This window comes from Bombina bombina, chromosome 1 (genome assembly GCF_027579735.1).
Source record: "Bombina bombina isolate aBomBom1 chromosome 1, aBomBom1.pri, whole genome shotgun sequence".
NCBI lineage: Eukaryota > Metazoa > Chordata > Amphibia > Anura > Bombinatoridae > Bombina > Bombina bombina.
Genome location: NC_069499.1, coordinates 287,540,531 through 287,558,467, shown reverse-complemented (window position 1 = coordinate 287,558,467; position 17,937 = coordinate 287,540,531). Strand labels below are relative to the sequence as shown.

At 41.9% G+C, this 17,937-nt stretch overlaps 1 protein-coding gene across 1 annotated transcript in view; it reads right to left on the bottom strand.

Moving 5' to 3' along the window:
• Window positions 1-17,937, bottom strand: part of CFAP221 (cilia and flagella associated protein 221) — a 453,572-nt gene that overhangs the window by 225,457 nt on the left and 210,178 nt on the right. Inside the window, exons 8-9 of the mRNA XM_053698027.1 lie at window positions 2,353-2,512; window positions 2,134-2,257 (exon numbers count right to left, since the gene is read on the bottom strand). Coding sequence (XP_053554002.1) covers window positions 2,134-2,257; window positions 2,353-2,512 — 284 coding nt within the window. The remainder of the gene's footprint in view (window positions 1-2,133; window positions 2,258-2,352; window positions 2,513-17,937) is intronic.

The window sequence follows — 17,937 nt, the reverse complement described above, 5'->3', positions numbered from 1 at the left end:
TCAATCATCAGGGAGGAACAAGAAGTTCCTTAGCGATGACAGAAGTATCCAAAATAATTCGGTGGGCGGAGGCTCACTCTTGTTATCTGTCAGCAATCTACATCCCAGGAGTGGACAACTGGGAAGCGGACTTTTTAAGCAGACAGACGTTTTATCCGGGGGAGTGGGAACTCCATCCGGAGGTCTTTGCCACCCTGATTCTCAGATGGGGCAAACCGGAATTGGATCTGATGGCATCTCGTCAGAATGCCAAGCTCCCAAGATATGGATCCAGGTCAAGGGATCCTCAGGCCGAACTGATAGATGCTTTGGCAGTGCCTTGGTCGTTCAACGTAGCTTATGTGTTTCCACCGTTTGCTCTCCTTCCCCGGGTGATTGCTCGGATCAAACAGGAGAGGGCTTCAGTAATTCTAATCGTGCCTGCATGGCCTCGCAGGACTTGGTATGCCGATCTAGTGGACATGTCCTCTCTGCCGCCGTGGAAGCTTCCATTGAGGCAGGACCTTCTCATTCAGGGACCCTTCCAACACCCAAATCTAGTTTCTCAGCAACTGACTGCTTGCAGATTGAACGCTTGATTTTATCTAAGCGGGGGTTCTCTGATTCGGTCATTGACACTTTGATTCAGGCACGTAGGCCTGTTTCTAAAAAGATCTACCATAATATATGGCGTAAATATCTTTATTGGTGTGAATCCAAGTGCTACTCATGGAGTAGAGTTAGGATTCCCAGAATTCTGTCTTTTCTCCAAGAAGGGTTGGAGAAAGGGTTATCAGCAAGTTCCTTAAAGGGACAAAACTCTGCTTTGTCAATTTTACTACATAAACGTTTGGCAGATGTTCCAGACGTTCAGTCTTTTTGTCAGGCTCTAACCAGAATTAAGCCTGTGTTTAGACCAATTGCTCGACCCTGGAGTTTGAATTTAGTTCTTAATGTTCTTCAAGGGGTTCCGTTTGAACCCATGCATTCCATAGATATTAAGTTGTTATCTTGGAAGGTTTTATTTTTGGTTGCTATTTCTTCTGCTCGTAGAGTTTCTGAGCTTTCAGCATTACAATGTGTCTCACCTTATCTTATCTTCCATTCTGATAAGGTGGTTTTACGTACCAAACCTGGTTTCCTTCCTAAGGTTGTTTCTAATAAGAATATTAATCAGGAAATTGTTGTTCCTTCATTATGTCCTAATACTTCTTCTAAGAAGGAGCGTCTGTTGCATAACTTGGACGTGGTCTGTGCCCTGAAGTTTTACTTGCAGGCGACTAAGGAATTTCGTCAATCATCTTCATTATTTGTTGTTTTTTCTGGAAAGCGTAGGGGCCAGAAAGCTACGGCTACCTCTCTTTCTCTTTGGCTGAAGAGTATCATCCATCTGGCATATGAGACTGCTGGACAGCAGCCTCCTGAAAGAATTACGGCTCATTCTACTAGGGCTGTGGCTTCCTCATGGGCATTTAAAAACTATGCTTCTGTTGCACAGATTTGCAAGGCTGCAACTTGGTTGTCTCTTCACACTTTTTCCAAATATTACAAATTTGATACTTTTGCTTCTTCTGAGGCTGGTTTTGGGAGAAAGGTTCTTCAAGCAGTGGTGCCTTCCATTTGGGTTCCTGTCTTGTCCCTCCCTTTCATCCATATCATGTAGCTTTGGTATTGTATCCCATAAGTAAGGATGAAATCCGTGGACTCGTCATATCTTGTAAAAGAAAAGGAAATTTATGCTTACCTGAAAAATTTGTTTCTTTTACGATATAACGAGTCCACGGCCCACCCTGTCATTTCTAAGACAGGTATTTATTTTTGTTAAACTTCAGTCACCTCTACACCTTTGGCTTTTCCTTTCTCTTCCTAACTTCGGTCGAATGACTGGAGGGGGAGGGAAGGGAGGAGCTATACATACAGCTCTGCTGTGGTGCTCTTTGCCACTTCCTGCTGAACAGGAGGCATAATCCCATAAGTAAGGATGAAATCTGTGGCCTCATCATATCGTAAAAGAAACAAATTTATCAGGTAAGCATAAATTTCCTTTTTAAACAAATATGAGATAACCTGATATACATACTGGTATGGATGTATAATGCACTTTTAAATCAGGATACTAAGCATAAACTGATAACTACTAAATATTAGCCCCACCTTTGATGCATTTTGTTGTAATGTCTGCAATTGCTTCTTCTTTCGGGATACGAGTTGCACTGGCTTTCCTGAATCTTCTGGCTTTACCTTGGAAGGAACGGACCCTTTCTGAAGATTTTCTTTCCTGTAATGGAGAAACATCCTTTTCTGGTGAAGGGATGAGGACAGAAGAGCAGATACACATAAAGTTGCCTGTAATTTATATATGCTGGAAAGTACCTGAGAGACAGATGTGGAGAGCATGTCCCAGTAAATACACAGGAATAAGGTTTTGCATTAAACTCAGAGACCAGTAGCTCCATTTTCATTTGGGCTGTTCCATAATTGATTGGAGTATATGTCACAATTACTTCCACAGCTCCACTGGCTGGAATTAAACCTGAGTGAAGAGAAGGGAAATAGGACTACCAAAAAACGATATTCATGCTTACCTGATAAATGTATTTATTTTTTGTCACGGTGAGTCCACGGATCATCATGAATTACTGTTGGGAATATCACTCCTGGCCAGCAGGAGGAGGTAAAGAGCACCACAGCAGAGCTGTTCAGTATCACTTCCCTTCCCACAAACCCCAATCATTCGACCGAAGGAAAAGGAGAGAAAGGAAATAACACAAGGTGCGGAGCCCGAGGTTTATACAAAAAAACTTGTCTGAAAACCAGGGAGGGCCGTGAACTCACTGTGTCAAGAAATAAATAAATTTATCAGGTAATACCAGTGGCTGAGCAGCGGGGGGGAGGAGGAGGAGATTTAGAATTTTTTTCTTTTTTTCTTTTCCCCACCGTGAAATCTGGAATCTATAAAAGGGTTAACAACTAGAAGGAAAATAATGGATATGGTCGTTCTGGTTTATATTTGTTTATAGTGGTAAATGAGGATTAGTAATGTACAGACTGATAGCACTGGGCCGGGAGCGGTCTCAGTGAATTAAAAAAAAAAAAAGGGAATGCAAATCATGTCTTTGTTATGAGTTTTTGGCTACCCAAGACGATTGCTACTTGTTCTCTAACTTGTACAATGTGAACTTACTCTGTATAAGTACCGATATGATATATGAATATGATTTGCACTTAGTTTGTAACTCTGCTATGTCTGTCATTTTCTGTATCCTCAATAAAAAGTTAATTAAAAATTTTTTTATCAGGTAAGCATAAATTTTGTTTTCTTTCTAATGACACGGTGAGTCCAAGGATCATCAATAATTACTGTTGGGATTATGAGACCTTGTTGATCCACATATTAATTCTGTTAAGTCCCAGAGCTGAAAGGGGGATTACTGCAAATTGAACGTATTTGTTTTGTTATGCATTTACTTTCTTTCTGTAACATTTTCATTTGACATGTTATAAAATGTTGTAAAATTCAATAAAATACTACCATAAAAAAAATGTAATTACTGTTGGGAATCAATACCCAAGCCAGAGGACACATATGATACAGGAGGGACAAGACAGGTAACCTAACCAGAAGGCACCAATGCTTGAAGACCCTTTCTCTTGAAGAAACCTCAGTCGAGGCAAAGGAGCCAATCTATAGACTTTAGAAAAAGTGAGCAAGGAAGGCCAAATCGCCGCCTTACAAAACTGTTCCACAGAGGCCTCTTTCTTAAAGACCTAAGAAAATAACACCGCCCCAGTGGAGAGAGCTGTAATTCCCTCAGGAGGCTGCTGTCCAGCAGGTTCATAAGCCCTACGATAACACTTCTCAACCAGAGAAAAGAAATGGCGAAACTTACTGGCTTATATGTCTAACCAGAAAAACAACAAACAATACAGGGGACTGACAAAGTCCCTTGTAGCCTGTACAAAAAATGTAAGGTCCCGCACAACATCTAAGTTGTGCACCCGACAAACCTTATGAGAAGAAGTAGAACAGAGAAAAGGAACAAGTTCCTGACTAAAATCTCTGTCCGAAACAACCTTAGGAAGAAAACCAACTGGTTCAAAGAACTGCTTTATCTACCAAAATACGAGAGAAGGAAACCAAAGCTGAGAGTTCGGAAACCCTCCAAGCAGAAGAAGAAAAAAACTCTCCAAGATAACACTTAATATCTATGAAATTTGTAGGCTCAAACTAAGTCCGAATAAAAACTTTAAGAACAAAGTTAAGGCTCCAAAGGATCAACTGACTTAAACACAGTCCTGATTCCAACCAGGACCTGAAAGGTGATTGTACATCCGGCACATCCGCCAGACACTTGAGCAGCAGAATGGCAAGCGCCAAATCTGACCCTTGATGGTACTAACAAATAACCCCCTTCTCAGGCCTACCTGGATAAAAGAGAAGATCCTTGGGGTCCTGTAAAATAGACATCCAGCGCCAGCAGCTGGATGTGAACCAACAACCTTTGAGTTGCAAGGCACAACGCTAACCACTAGGCTACATAGGCTGCTTTCATATCTTATAACAAATCTTTCTAGGGATAAGCTTACGACCCTGAATCATGGTCTTAAGAACTGATTCAAACGACCCCCAATTACCTACAAGAGAACAATCTCCAAGCAGACAGTTTGAGAGAAACGATATTTGGATGAAGGAAGGACTCCTGAGGCAGAAGATCCTTCAACAGCAGAAGTCTCCACGAAGATAGAGACGACATATCTACTAGATCCACCTACCATATCCTGCGAGGCCACGCAGGAGCTAGTAGAAATCCACTGCTCTCTCCTACTTGAACCGCGGAAGGAGAACAAACAGAGAAGGAGGATATGTCAATATGAAGTTCCAAATAACTGCCAGAACATCTATTAGAAGGCTTAAGGATCTCTTGACCTCAAACCGAATCTGGGTTCTGAGAGACCCCAGCAGAACCAATTCTGGAAACCCCCATTTGGGAGATAACCCTTCAAGATGGGGTTCCCACTTCCCCGGGATGAGAAGTCTGAATGTTCAGACTGCCGCATCCCAGAAGTCCCTTCCAGAATTGTGGGTGGCAGATGGGCAATAACGGAAAGCACCTACCCACAGAAAAAACTGAAACCCTACCTACGTGACTAAGGAACTAAAGTTCCTCCCTGGCAGGTGATGTAAATTCACAGAGGCTATGTTGTCTGTCTATTACTCGATAAAATGGGCTAAAAACCAATGAGGTCAAACCATCAGAGCATTGAAAGTTGCTCAAAGATGAAGGGGAGAGCAAACCTCTCCCATTACCAAAGTCCCTGCGTTATAATGCGAGCAGCGAACCTGCTACCTCGAATGATAAGCGAGCGCTCTACTTTAAATTGGCCTAACAGCCCTTAGCTGAGTCGGCCCTGCCGGGATTTGAACCTGTGACCTTGGATCTTTTAAACAGGCTTTTTGTAGTCAGGGCATTTAACAACTGAGCTACCTCACGGTTTCCATTTGAGCTAGTTCCCCGGCGGGTTCTCATCAAGTCCCAGACACCTCCCCAGCCCAGCAGGCTGGTGACCGCGGTCAAACGCCTAGGAAGGTCTCCAAAGCGAGAGTCCAGAGACCAAAAATCTGGTTGAAAAAAAACAAGGAAAGGAGACTCTTGTCGATAGATCTAGATACTTCAAGCGATCCGGATAATCCACATTCCACTGACTGAGCATGCAGAACTGCTGAGCTCTCAAACATTAATTCCTAGGTAGAATACCCATGCAGCGGGGACAAGGGAGCTCTTCACCAGCTCCACTTCCATCCGTGGAACAAAGAAAAAAACAACAAAAACTTCCAATGAGATCTAGTTTATCGAAAAATGGCACCTGGACCAATAGGATGTCCAGGAGTAATGACACTGCAATCCCGGAACCGATCGCGGTCCAGAACTTTTATAAAATTCTGGGAGCTTTTGCAAAGCCATTATAGGCCCACAAACTGAAAAAAATTCAGCCGGAGAGCAAAACTCAGAAATCTGAGATGATCCCTTAGAATGGGAAACTGAGGATACGCATCCTTTAGATCTAAGGCCGTTATAAACTGACCCTCTAGCACCAAAGAAGAATGGAGCGAAGAGTCTCCATCTTAAAGGACGGTACTACAAAATTTTTTTTAAACATTTCATGCCTAAATTAGGACAAAGGTAGTTGGAACAGAATGAAAAGAAACTAGATCCTGTTCTTAAACTGAAACTGTAACAATCCCTCCAAGGGAGGAAGATTCTGAACACATTTCAAGAATGCCTCTCTCTTTATCTGGGCTACAAAGAAACATGAGAGGAGGAACCTACTCATGGAAAGGAGAATTTGTAACCTTGGGACACTATACCTACAGCTCCTTAGGGATCTAGGTCATGTAGTATCCAAGCAAGAGAAAAAACTGAGACAGACTGCCCCCCACAGGATCCAATCCTGTTCTGGGGCGAACCTTTATGCTGAATGATAGTTAGCTGCGGTTTTCTTTACCTACTTCCCCCTGATCCAAGACTGACTGGATATCCCAGAGAACTTGGACTGCTCCTGCTTGGAAAACAAAGGGAAAGACTTCTCCTGAAGTACAAGGGAACGAAAGGCAGCAAAAGAAATAAAAAATTGGCCTAACAGCCTTTCTGTTATTGATCTCCTTATTGAGTCCTCCAAAATTGAATCAGACAAAGCGTTCGAAAAAGAAGCTGCACTTCTCCATAAAAGTTTGTAAATGAGCCTCTATCCTAACTAAGGATTGAAGGTCTCTAACCAGAATAGCAATGGCTGCACCATGATATTTAAAGGAGACAGCTATTACAGACAGGAGAAGGGGTAATCCTTGACATCCCCCATCCCTGAGAAATTTATCTTTACTTAATACGGTCGAAAACAGGAAAATGTTTACAAATGAATCCTAGTAAATATAGAATTCACTAGATTCTAGAGGATTGACCACGACAGGAGAGTCTAAGTTTACCAAGTAGCCAACCCCTCCTGAACAGAAAGGAGTTCCAGCTTGAATATGAAGAGAACTACTTCAGTACCAGATGAAGGAATTACACTGTCCAAATTGAAGGTTTAAGCTTCAGATGCTACCGACTATCCTGCTCATAAAACTATAAGAAGGAGAAAATGTGTAGCAGCCACAAGCGGAGCAGAAACCTTACTATCCTATTCATAAAAAACCCTCTTGTGATTTCCCTTTAAGATAGGAAAAGCAGATAAAGCCATGGATCCCAAAATACACCTGGGCAGACAATTCTGCACGCAAATAACGCCTCATGTAGATTGAGAGGAACCGCAGGGCACTGCATGTGACACCATCAAAAAGACTTGGGACGATTGTGGAGAAAGCTGTGGCATAGCCTAAGCAGCAGCATCCAGGGAGACATGAGGCTAAAATAATATTTATAAATTAAATTATTTAAAATATTTAAACTGACATTGTCACTTTAAGAATGATGTATTTAGGAACAGAGCTCTGTTCCATACTAGAAAGGTAAATTATTCACAGAAAATAAAATAGAATTTCCTTAGGTGAAGGAATCCAATATAAACAACGTACATTTTGATTACAGGTATAGTAAACCCATAATGCATGGATGCCCATGAAGAACATGATGCAAGGAAGGTTCTGAATAACACGCTTGCTCTCAGACATAAAACTGCTTTTACTGAAACATGCCAGTGGAACAAGAGTCACAATTCTGTTTAATACACGCTCTGATGTAATGTGCAGTGAAATTACAGAAGATAGTCCAAAAATTTTTTCTCTAGCCCTCACTAAACTATAGGACCTTCAATGCACACTCTTGAAAAACGTTATCTTCTCACACACGTTCAAAATATAAATAAATAGTTCCAGATAAAATATAGATATATATTGTCACTGCTAAATGAGAGTACTAAGTATCAATTGGTTTTCACTTTGTAGATACTATGTATACACTTAAAAGGGTGTATTTTATAAACGTATTTGCCCCTCCATGTACACTGTGTGTAGTCCACGTAATCCACAGTTAATAATAAAAACAGAGTACCTTGATGTTAGAGTAATCGGCGTTCTCCAGCCGTTGCTTTATCCAAATAGACACGTGGCAATGTGGTAGCCAATAGACGAACAGGTCTTAGTTTAAACAAGTGCTGTAAAAATTGATATACCGGGGGTGGTGAATGATGATTACTTCAGGTGTTTAGCCTGGCTGAACTTGTATCAGCTGCTAGTCAAATGTCTCAACGTGTAGATCTTTGAAGGAAGTTGAGACATTTGACTAGCAGCTGATTCAGCCAGGCTAAACAACTGAAGTAATCATCATTCACCGCCCCCGGTAAATCCGGTTACACGGTGGACTGTTGAGATACCGGGAACAGTTTCTAAGAACAGCTAAGTGGGAACCCAAGCTGGACTGACACTGTGCAAACAGCTAAAGTGGAAGCCGATTAAAAGACCGATAAGTCAGTGGTGGGTAAGCTGATTTGAAGACAAAAGACACAGCAAAGTGAAAGATATTCTGAATTCTTTGTACCAAACCGGCAATTACAAGTGACTGAGATTGATCAATATATTGCTAATATATACCGCAAACAGCGGATTGGATGCTAACTTGCAATTTTTACAGTACTTGTTTAAACCAAGACCTGTTCATCTATTAGCTACCACATTGCCACGTGTCTATTTGGATAAAGCAACGGCTGGAGAACGCTGATTACTCTAACATCAAGGTACTCTGTTTTTATTATTAAAGGGACATTATACACTAATTTTTTCTTTGCATAAATGTTTTGTAGATGATCTATTTATATAGCTCATAAAGTTTTTGTTTTTTTAAAATGTATAGTTTTGCATATTTTTAAATAACATTGCTCTGATTTTCAGACTCCTAACCAAGCCCCAAAGTTTTATGTGAATACCGTCAGCTACCTTCTCCAGCTTGCTCCTGTTTTTGTAAAGGGTCTTTTCATATTCAAAAGAAGGGGGAGTGTCTTATTTCCCACTTGCAGTGGGCTTTCCAGCTACCTTTTCAACAGAGCTAAACTAAGAACTTCTAAGTAAGTTTTTAAACAGTTTTATACTGGATTTTTATATCAGTATCTGTGCATCTTATTCTTTATAGTAGTGTCTATTACATGCAGTTATATAAAAATGAGTGTATACTGTCCCTTTAACTGTGGCTTACACAATGTACATGCAGGGGCAAATACGTTTATAAAATACACCCTTTTAAGTGGGTACATAGTATCTACAAAGTGAAAACCAATTGATACTTAGTAATCTTATTTAGCAGTGACAATATATATCAATATTTTATCTGGAACTATTTTTTATTTTTTGGAAAATTCTCTATCATTTTTTAGTAGTTGTGGCCACAACAATAGTTAGAGGATATTGTAATACTGTGTTTTATAAGTATTAAATTATATTTTATCTACTGTATGTTTGATTAAGAGATATTTTTTAGAGTACATAACCCCTTCAGTGCCAGCCTTCTAGCCCCAGAAGAAGAAAAGGCACTTACCTGCATTCCAGTTGTCCGGCAGTCAGACGACTCACAAAGTTTGAGAGGATGCCGCTCCTCACAGAGACCTGTGTAAAAAGAAAGACAGAGTAAGCTTACTCAGGCTTTCTATACCAGGAAGGGGCAGCAAAGCCCACTTTACAAGTTCCTAACTGCTTTAAAGCCACCACAGCCCTGCTGAAGAGACTAACGTGGAGTACAGCTAGACCCAAATTGTAATGGAAGGCCAGAGCAATCTTGCCCAGACTTCAAAATAAAAAAATCTTGATAGAAGAATCTTAATCAGGACACCTAATTACTTCACCTCCTTTTTGCACTAGAGGCAAAGAGAATGACTGGGGTTTGTGGGAAGGGAAGTGATACTTAACAGCTCTGCTGTGGTGCTCTTTGTCTCCTCCTGCTGGCCAGGAGTGATATTCCGAACAGTAATTGATGATGATCCATGGACTCACCGTTTCATTAGAAAGAAATCTATAACTCTCAGACCCTATACTATGTAAGCAATGTTTATATACACAAAAATATATACAATGGTCTAAACATTATCTGGTTAAACCTTTTGGAATATATGACCATTTTTTATAAAGCATAAGCAATCAATAGAGCAGAGAGATTTAACTTGCTCTAAGCATAACATACAGTGGGGCAAAAAAGTATTTAGTCAGCCACCAATTGTGCAGGTTCTCCCACTTAAGAAGATGAGAGAGGCCTGTAATTTTCATCATAGGTATACCTCAACTGGTATACCTCAACTAAGAGAGACAAAATGTGGAAACAAATCCAGACAATCACATTGTATGATTTGGAAAGAATTTATTTGCAAATTATGGTGGAAAATAAGTATTTGGTCAATATCAAAAGTTCATCTCAATACTTTGTTATATATCCTTTGTTGGCAATGACAGAGGTCAAACGTTTTCTGTAAGTCTTCACAAGGTTGTCACACACTGTTGCTGGTATGTTGGCCCATTCCTGCATGCAGATCTCCTCTAGAGCAGTGATGTTTAGGGCTGTTGCTGGGCAACACGGACTTTCAACTCCCTCCAAAGGTTTTCTATGGGGTTGAGATCTGGAGACTGGCTAGGCCACTCCAGGACCTTGAAATGCTTCTTACGAAGCCACTCCTTCGTTGCCTGGGCGGTGTGTTTGGGATCATTGTCATGCTGAAAGACCCAGCCACGTTTCCTCTTCAATGCCCTTGCTGATGGAAGGAGGTTTGCACTCAAAATCTCGCGATACATGGCCCCATTTATTCTTTCATGTACACGGATCAGTCGTCCTGTTCCCTTTGCAGAGAAACAGCCCCAAAGCATGATGTTGCCACCCCCATGCTTCACAGTAGGTATGGTGTTCTTTGGTTGCAACTCAGCATTCTCTCTCCTCCAAACACGACGTGTTGTGTTTCTACCAAAAAGTTCTACTTTGGTTTCATCTGACCATATGACATTCTCCCAATCCGCTTCTGGATCATCCAAATGCTCTCTAGCATACTTCAGACGGGCCCGGACATGTACTGGCTTAAGCAGGGGGACACGTCTGGCACTGCAGGATCTAAGTCCCTGGCGGTGTAGTGTGTCACTGATGGTATCCTTTGTTACGTTGGTCCCAGCTCTCTGCAGGTCATTCACTAGGTCCCCCCGTGTGGTTCTGGGATGTTTGCTCACCGTTTTTGTGATCATTTTGACCCCATGGGGTGAGATCTTGCGTGGAGTCCCAGATCGAGGGAGATTATCAGTGGTCTTGTATGTCTTCCATTTTCTTAATTATTGCTGCCACAGTTGATTTCTTCACACCAAGCTGCTTGCCTATTGCAGATTCAGTCTTCCCAGCCTGGTGCAGGTCTACAATTTTATTTCTGGTGTCCTTTGCCAGCTCTGTGATTGTCTGGATTTGTTTCCACATTTTGACTCTGATAGTTGAGGTATACCTAATATGAAAATTACAGGCCTCTCTCATCTTCTCAATTTGTGGCTGACCAAATACTTTTTTGCCCCACTGTATAGGGCTAGATTACAAGTGAAAGGCTAATATATCGCGCACCCGTAAACGGACAAATTCAGATCTCTGGTTAATTTTCTAAAAGTGCCCCAATTGGCCCCAAAATAAAGTATATTTTATGAAAAAAAATGTAGTTTTGTTTTGTTAAATAAAAAATAACTGCACTAAGCAGTTTTTGGGGGCTAAAGTTTGCGGGTGTGGGTAGTTAGAAAAAAAACGTGCCTTTACATTGCGGTCTATGGTCACTGTGTTTTCCCTTTAAATATATATGTATATGCTTATATACATATATATTTATGTGCTAAAATGTGTATATAAAAAGTCAAGAGAGGATGGGGAAGAGAACACAAACAGGTTTAAACACCTGCGTAAATTTGTGGTGCTAGTTATGTTATAATGCACTTTTAGTACAACCAGGTCACCTCAAAACTGTTCTTGTATGTACATCCAAATTGAAGAATATAAAATGTAACGAGTAAAGTCTCAAACTTGAGAAAACATGTGTAGTGCTTTAAAATTTGACCCCTCCGGGTACAAACACATCCACAATAGTGGTAACCATTATGTGCTACTTGTGTAGCCTGTGGACTGTCTGTTACCTTTAACCCCTTAAGGACCACAGCACTTTTCCATTTTCTGACCGTTTGGGACCAAGGCTATTTTTACATTTTTGCGGTGTTTGTGTTTAGCTATAATTTTCCTCTTACTCATTAACTGTACCCACACATATTATATACTGTTTTCCTCAATATGTAATGGACTTTCTAAAGATACCATTATTTTCATCATATCTTATAATTTACTATAAAAAAAATATATAAAATATGATGGAAAAAAAACTCACACTTTTTCTAACTTTGACTTCCAAAATCTGTTACACATCTACAACCACCAAAAACACCCATGCTAAATAGTTTCTACATTTTGTCCTGAATTTAGAAATACGTATTGTTTACATGTTCTTTGTTTTTTTTTTCAAGTTATAAGGCAATAAATACAAGTAGCTATTTCCAACCCATTTTTTTTTTCAAAATTAGCGATAGTTACGTTTTAACACTGATATCTATCAGGAATCCCTGAATATCCCTTGACATGTATATATTTTTGTCTAGTAGATAACCGAAAGTATTGATCTAGGCCCAATTTGGTATATTTCATGCCACTATTTCACTGCCAAATGCAAGCAAATAAAAAAAAAAGTAAAGTTTTTCACAATTATAGGTTTCTCACTTAAATTATTTACAAACAGCTTGTGCAATTATGGCACACATGGTTGTAAAAGCTTCTCTGTAATCCCCTTTGTTCAGAAATATCAGACATATATGGCTTTGGCGTTGCTTTTTGGTACTTAGAAGGCCACTAAATGCCGCTGCGCACCACACTTGTATTATGCCCAGCAGTGACAGGGTTAATTAGGTAGCTTTTAGGGCTAACATTAGCTTTAGTGTAGAGATCAGCCTCCCACCTGACACATCCCACCCCCTGAACCCTCCCTGGCCCCCCTCAAACAGCTCTCTTCCCTCCCCCCCTTTACAATTGTCACGCCAAATAAAAATAATTTTTAGTAAAAAAAAATTCCAATTGATTCTGCAGTGTTGGATCCGCTCTTAGCCCCCAACCTCCCTGATCCCCAACATACAGCTCTCTAACCCTCCCCCTCTACCTATTTGCCGCCATCTTGGGTACTGGCAGCTATCTGCCAGTACCCAGTTTACCCCAAAAAACAGAATTTATGTTTACCTGATAAATTTCTTTCTCCTACGGTGTATCCGGTCCATGGCTTCATCCTTACTTGTGGGATATTCTCAATCCCTACAGGAAGTGGCAAAGAGAGCACACAGCAGAGCTGTCCATATAGCTCCCCTCAGGCTCCGCCCCCCCAGTCATTCGACCGACGGTTAGGAGAAAAAGGAGAACCATAGGGTGCAGTGGTGGCTGTAGTTTACAAAAATAAATTTAAACCTGACTAAAATGCCAGGGTGGGCCGTGGACCGTATACACCGTAGGAGAAAGAAATTTATCAGGTAAACATAAATTCTGTTTTCTCCTACATTGGTGTATCCGGTCCACGGCTTCATCCTTACTTGTGGGAACCAATACCAAAGCTTTAGGACACGGATGAAGGGAGGGAACAAGTCAGGTAACCTAAACGGAAGGCACCACTGCTTGTAAAACCTTTCTCCCAAAAATAGCCTCCGAAGAAGCAAAAGTATTGAATTTGTAAATTTGGCAAATGTATGCAGTGAAGTCGCTGCCTTACAGATCTGTTCAACAGAAGCCTCATTCTTGAAAGCCCATGTGGAAGCCACAGCTCTAGTAGAGTGAGCTGTAATTCGTTCAGGGGGCTGCCTTCCAGCAGTCTCATAAGCCAACCGGATGATGCTTTTCAGCCAGAAGGACAGAGAGGTCGCAGTCGCCTTTTGACCTCTCCTCTTGCCAGAATAGACGACAAACAAGGACGATGTTTGTCTGAAGTCTTTAGTTGCTTTTAGATAGAACTTTAAAGCACGAACCACATCAAGATTGTGCAACAGACGTTCCTTGTTAGAAACTGGATTAGGACACAGAGAAGGAACAACTATTTCCTGGTTAATATTCTTATTGGAAACCACTTTTGGAAGAAAACCAGGTTTGGTACGTAAAACGACCTTATCTGTATGGAACACCAGGTAAGGTGAATTACACTGCAAAGCAGACAATTCAGAAACTCTTCGAGCAGAAGAAATAGCTACCAAAAACAAAACTTTCCAAGATAGTAACTTGATATCTATGGAATGTAGAGGTTCAAACGGAACCCCTTGAAGAACTGAAAGAACTAAGTTTAGACTCCATGGAGGAGCCACAGGTCTATAGACAGGCTTGATTCTGACTAAAGCCTGTACAAACGCCTGAACATCTGGCATTGCTGCCAGACGCTTGTGTAACAAAACAGATAGAGCAGATATCTGTCCTTTTAAGGAACTAGCTGACAAACCTTTCTCCAATCCTTCTTGGAGAAAAGATAGAATTCTTGGAATCCTAATCTTACTCCATGAGTAACCCTTGTATTCGCACCAACAAAGATATTTCCGCCATATCTTATGGTAAATTTTCCTGGTGACAGGCTTTCTAGCCTGGATCAGGGTATCTATAACTGATTCCGAAAACCCACGCTTAGATAGAATCAAGCGTTCAATCTCCAAGCAGTCAGTTGCAGAGAAACTAGGTTTGGATGTTCGAATGGACCTTGAATTAGAAGGTCCTGCCTCAAAGGTAGCTTCCATGGTGGAACTGATGACATATTCACCAGGTCTGCATACCAAGTCCTGCGTGGCCACGCAGGAGCTATCAGAATTACCGAACCCTTCTCCTGTTTGATCCTGGCTACTAGCCGGGGGAGAAGGGGAAACGGTGGAAAGACATAAGCTAGATTGAACGACCAAGGCGCCACTAAGGCATCTACCAATGTCGCCTTGGGATCCCTGGACCTGGACCCGTAACGTGGAACTTTGGAGTTCTGACGTGACGCCATCAGATCCAGATCTGGAATGCCCCATAGTTGAGTTAACTGGGCAAAAACCTCCGGGTGAAGTTCCCACTCCCCCGGATGGAAAGTCTGACGACTCAGATAATCCGCTTCCCAGTTGTCCACTCCTGGGATGTGAATTGCTGATAGATGGCAGGAGTGATCCTCTGCCCATTTGATGATTTTGGATACCTCCCTCATCGCCAGGGAACTCTTTGTTCCCCCCTGATGATTGATGTACGCTACAGTCGTCATGTTGTCCGACTGAAATCTGATGAATTTGGCCTCCGGTAGTTGAAGCCATGCCTGGAGCGCATTGAATATCGCTCTCAATTCCAAAATGTTTATCGGGAGAAGAGATTCTTCCCGAGACCATAGACCCTGAGCCTTCAGGGACTCCCAGACCGCGCCCCAGCCTAGGAGGCCGTCGTCGGTCGTGACAATGATCCACTCCGGTCTGCGGAAACTCATTTCCTGAGACAGGTGATCCAGAGACAACCACCAGAGGAGTGAGTCTCTGGTTTTCTGGTCCATTTGAATCTGGGGAGACAAATCTGCATGCTCAAACAGTGGAATGGGGATTATGCACAGTTGCAATGGTCTTAAATGAATTCGAGCAAATGGAACCATGTCCATTGCTGCAACCATGAGTCCTATTACCTCCATGCACTGAGCTATGGAGGGTTGAGGAATGGATTGAAGAACTCGACAAGTGTTCAGAAGTTTTAACTTCCTGACCTCTGTCAGAAAGATCTTCATTTCTACTGAGTCTATTATTGTTCCCAGGAAGGGAACCCTTGTGAACAGGGACAGAAAACTTTTTTCTATGTTCACCTTCCACCCGTGAGACCTTGGAAAGGCTAGAACAATGTCTGTATGAGCCTTTGCTTTGTGAAAGGACAACGCTTGTATTAAAATGTCGTCTAGGTAAGGTGCTACTGCAATGCCCCTTGGCCTTAGCACCGCTAGAAGGGACCCTAGCACCTTTGTGAAAATTCTGGGAGCAGTGGCCAATCCGAAGGGAAGAGCCACAAACTGGTAATGCTTGTCCAGAAAGGCGAACCTCAGGAACTGATGGTGATCTTTGTGGATAGGAATATGCAGGTATGCATCCTTTAAGTCCACGGTAGTCATATATTGACCCTCCTGGATCATTGGTAAAATTGTCCGAATGGTTTCCATTTTGAATGATGGAACTCTGAGGAATTTGTTTGGAATTTTTAAGTCCAGAATTGGCCTGAAAGTTCCTTCCTTTTTGGGAACTACAAACAGGTTTGAGTAAAAACCCAGTCCTTGCTCTGCTGTTGGAACTGGGTGTATCACTCCCATTTTTAAAAGGTCTTCTACGCAATGTAAGAATGCCTGTCTCTTTATCTGGTCTAAAGATAAGCGAGACATGTGGAACCTTCCCTTTGGGGGAAGGTCTTTGAACTCTAGAAGATACCCCTGAGAGACAATTTCTAGTGCCCAGGGGTCCGGAATATCTCTTGCCCAAGCCTGAGCAAAGAGAGAAAGTCTGCCCCCTACTAAATCCGGTCCCGGATCGGGGGCTACCCCTTCATGCTGTCTTGGTAGCAGCAGCAGGCTTCTTGGCCTGTTTACCCTTGTTCCAGCCTTGCAATGGCTTCCATGCTGGTTTGGACTGGGGTGAGTTACCCTCTTGCCTAGTTTCTGTAGAGGTAGAAGCCGGTCCGTTCCTGAAATTAAAGGAACGAAAATTAGACTTATTTTTAGCTTTGAAAGGTCTATCCTGTGGAAGGGCATGGCCCTTTCCCCCAGTGATATCTGAAAAAATTTCTTTCAACTCAGGCCCGAATAGGGTCTTACCCTTGAAAGGAATATTAAGCAATTTTGTTTTGGACGACACTTCCACCGACCAAGATTTTAACCAAAGCTCTCTGCGCGCCACGATTGCAAAACCAGAATTTTTCGCTGCCAATTTAGCTAACTGGAAAGCGGCATCTGTAATGAAAGAATTAGCCAACTTCAGGGCGTGAATTCTGTCCATTACTTCATCATAAGAAGTCTCCTTCTGTTTCTAGTTCCTCAAACCAAAAAGCCGCTGCAGTAGTTACAGGAATAATGCAAGAAATTGGTTGAAGAAGAAAACCCTGTTGAACAAAAATTTTCTTAAGTAAACCTTCTATTTTTTTATCCATAGGGTCTTTGAAAGCGCAACTGTCTTCTATTGGTATAGTTGTGCGCTTAGCTAGCGTTGAAACTGCCCCCTCTACCTTGGGGACCGTCTGCCACGCGTCCCTTCTAGGGTCAACAATTGGGAACATTTTCTTAAATATAGGAGGGGGAACAAAAGGTACACCTGGCTTCTCCCACTCCTTAGTCACGATATCCGCCACCCTCTTAGGTATCGGAAACGCATGTGTACTGGGACCTCTAAGAATTTGTCCATTTTACACAATTTTTCTGGGATCACCAAAGGATCACAATCATCAAGTGTAGCTAGGACCTCCTTAAGTAGGGCGCGGAGGTGTTCTAGCTTAAATTTAAACGCTATGGTATCAAGCTCTGCCTGCTGAGAAACTTTTCCTGTGTCAGAAATTTCTCCCTCAGACAGGCCCTCCCTCACCGCCAAGTCAGATTGATGTGAGGGCACTACAGATAAATTATCCTCTGCGTCTGCTTGCTCATTGTCTGTGTTTAAAACTGAGCAATCACGCTTCCTAGGAAAAGCTGGCAGTTTGGATAAAAATGCTGAGAGAGAATTATCCATTACTGCCGCTAACTGTTGCATAGTAATCGCAATTGGTGCGCTAGATGTACTGGGCATCGCTTGCGCGGGCATAGCTGGTGTTGACACAGAAGGAGAGGATAGCGAGCTATCCTCACTACCTTCAGCTAAAGAATCATCTTGGGCTATATTTTTAAGTGTGATTGTACGGTCCTTAAGCTGTTTGGACGCTATGGCACACATCA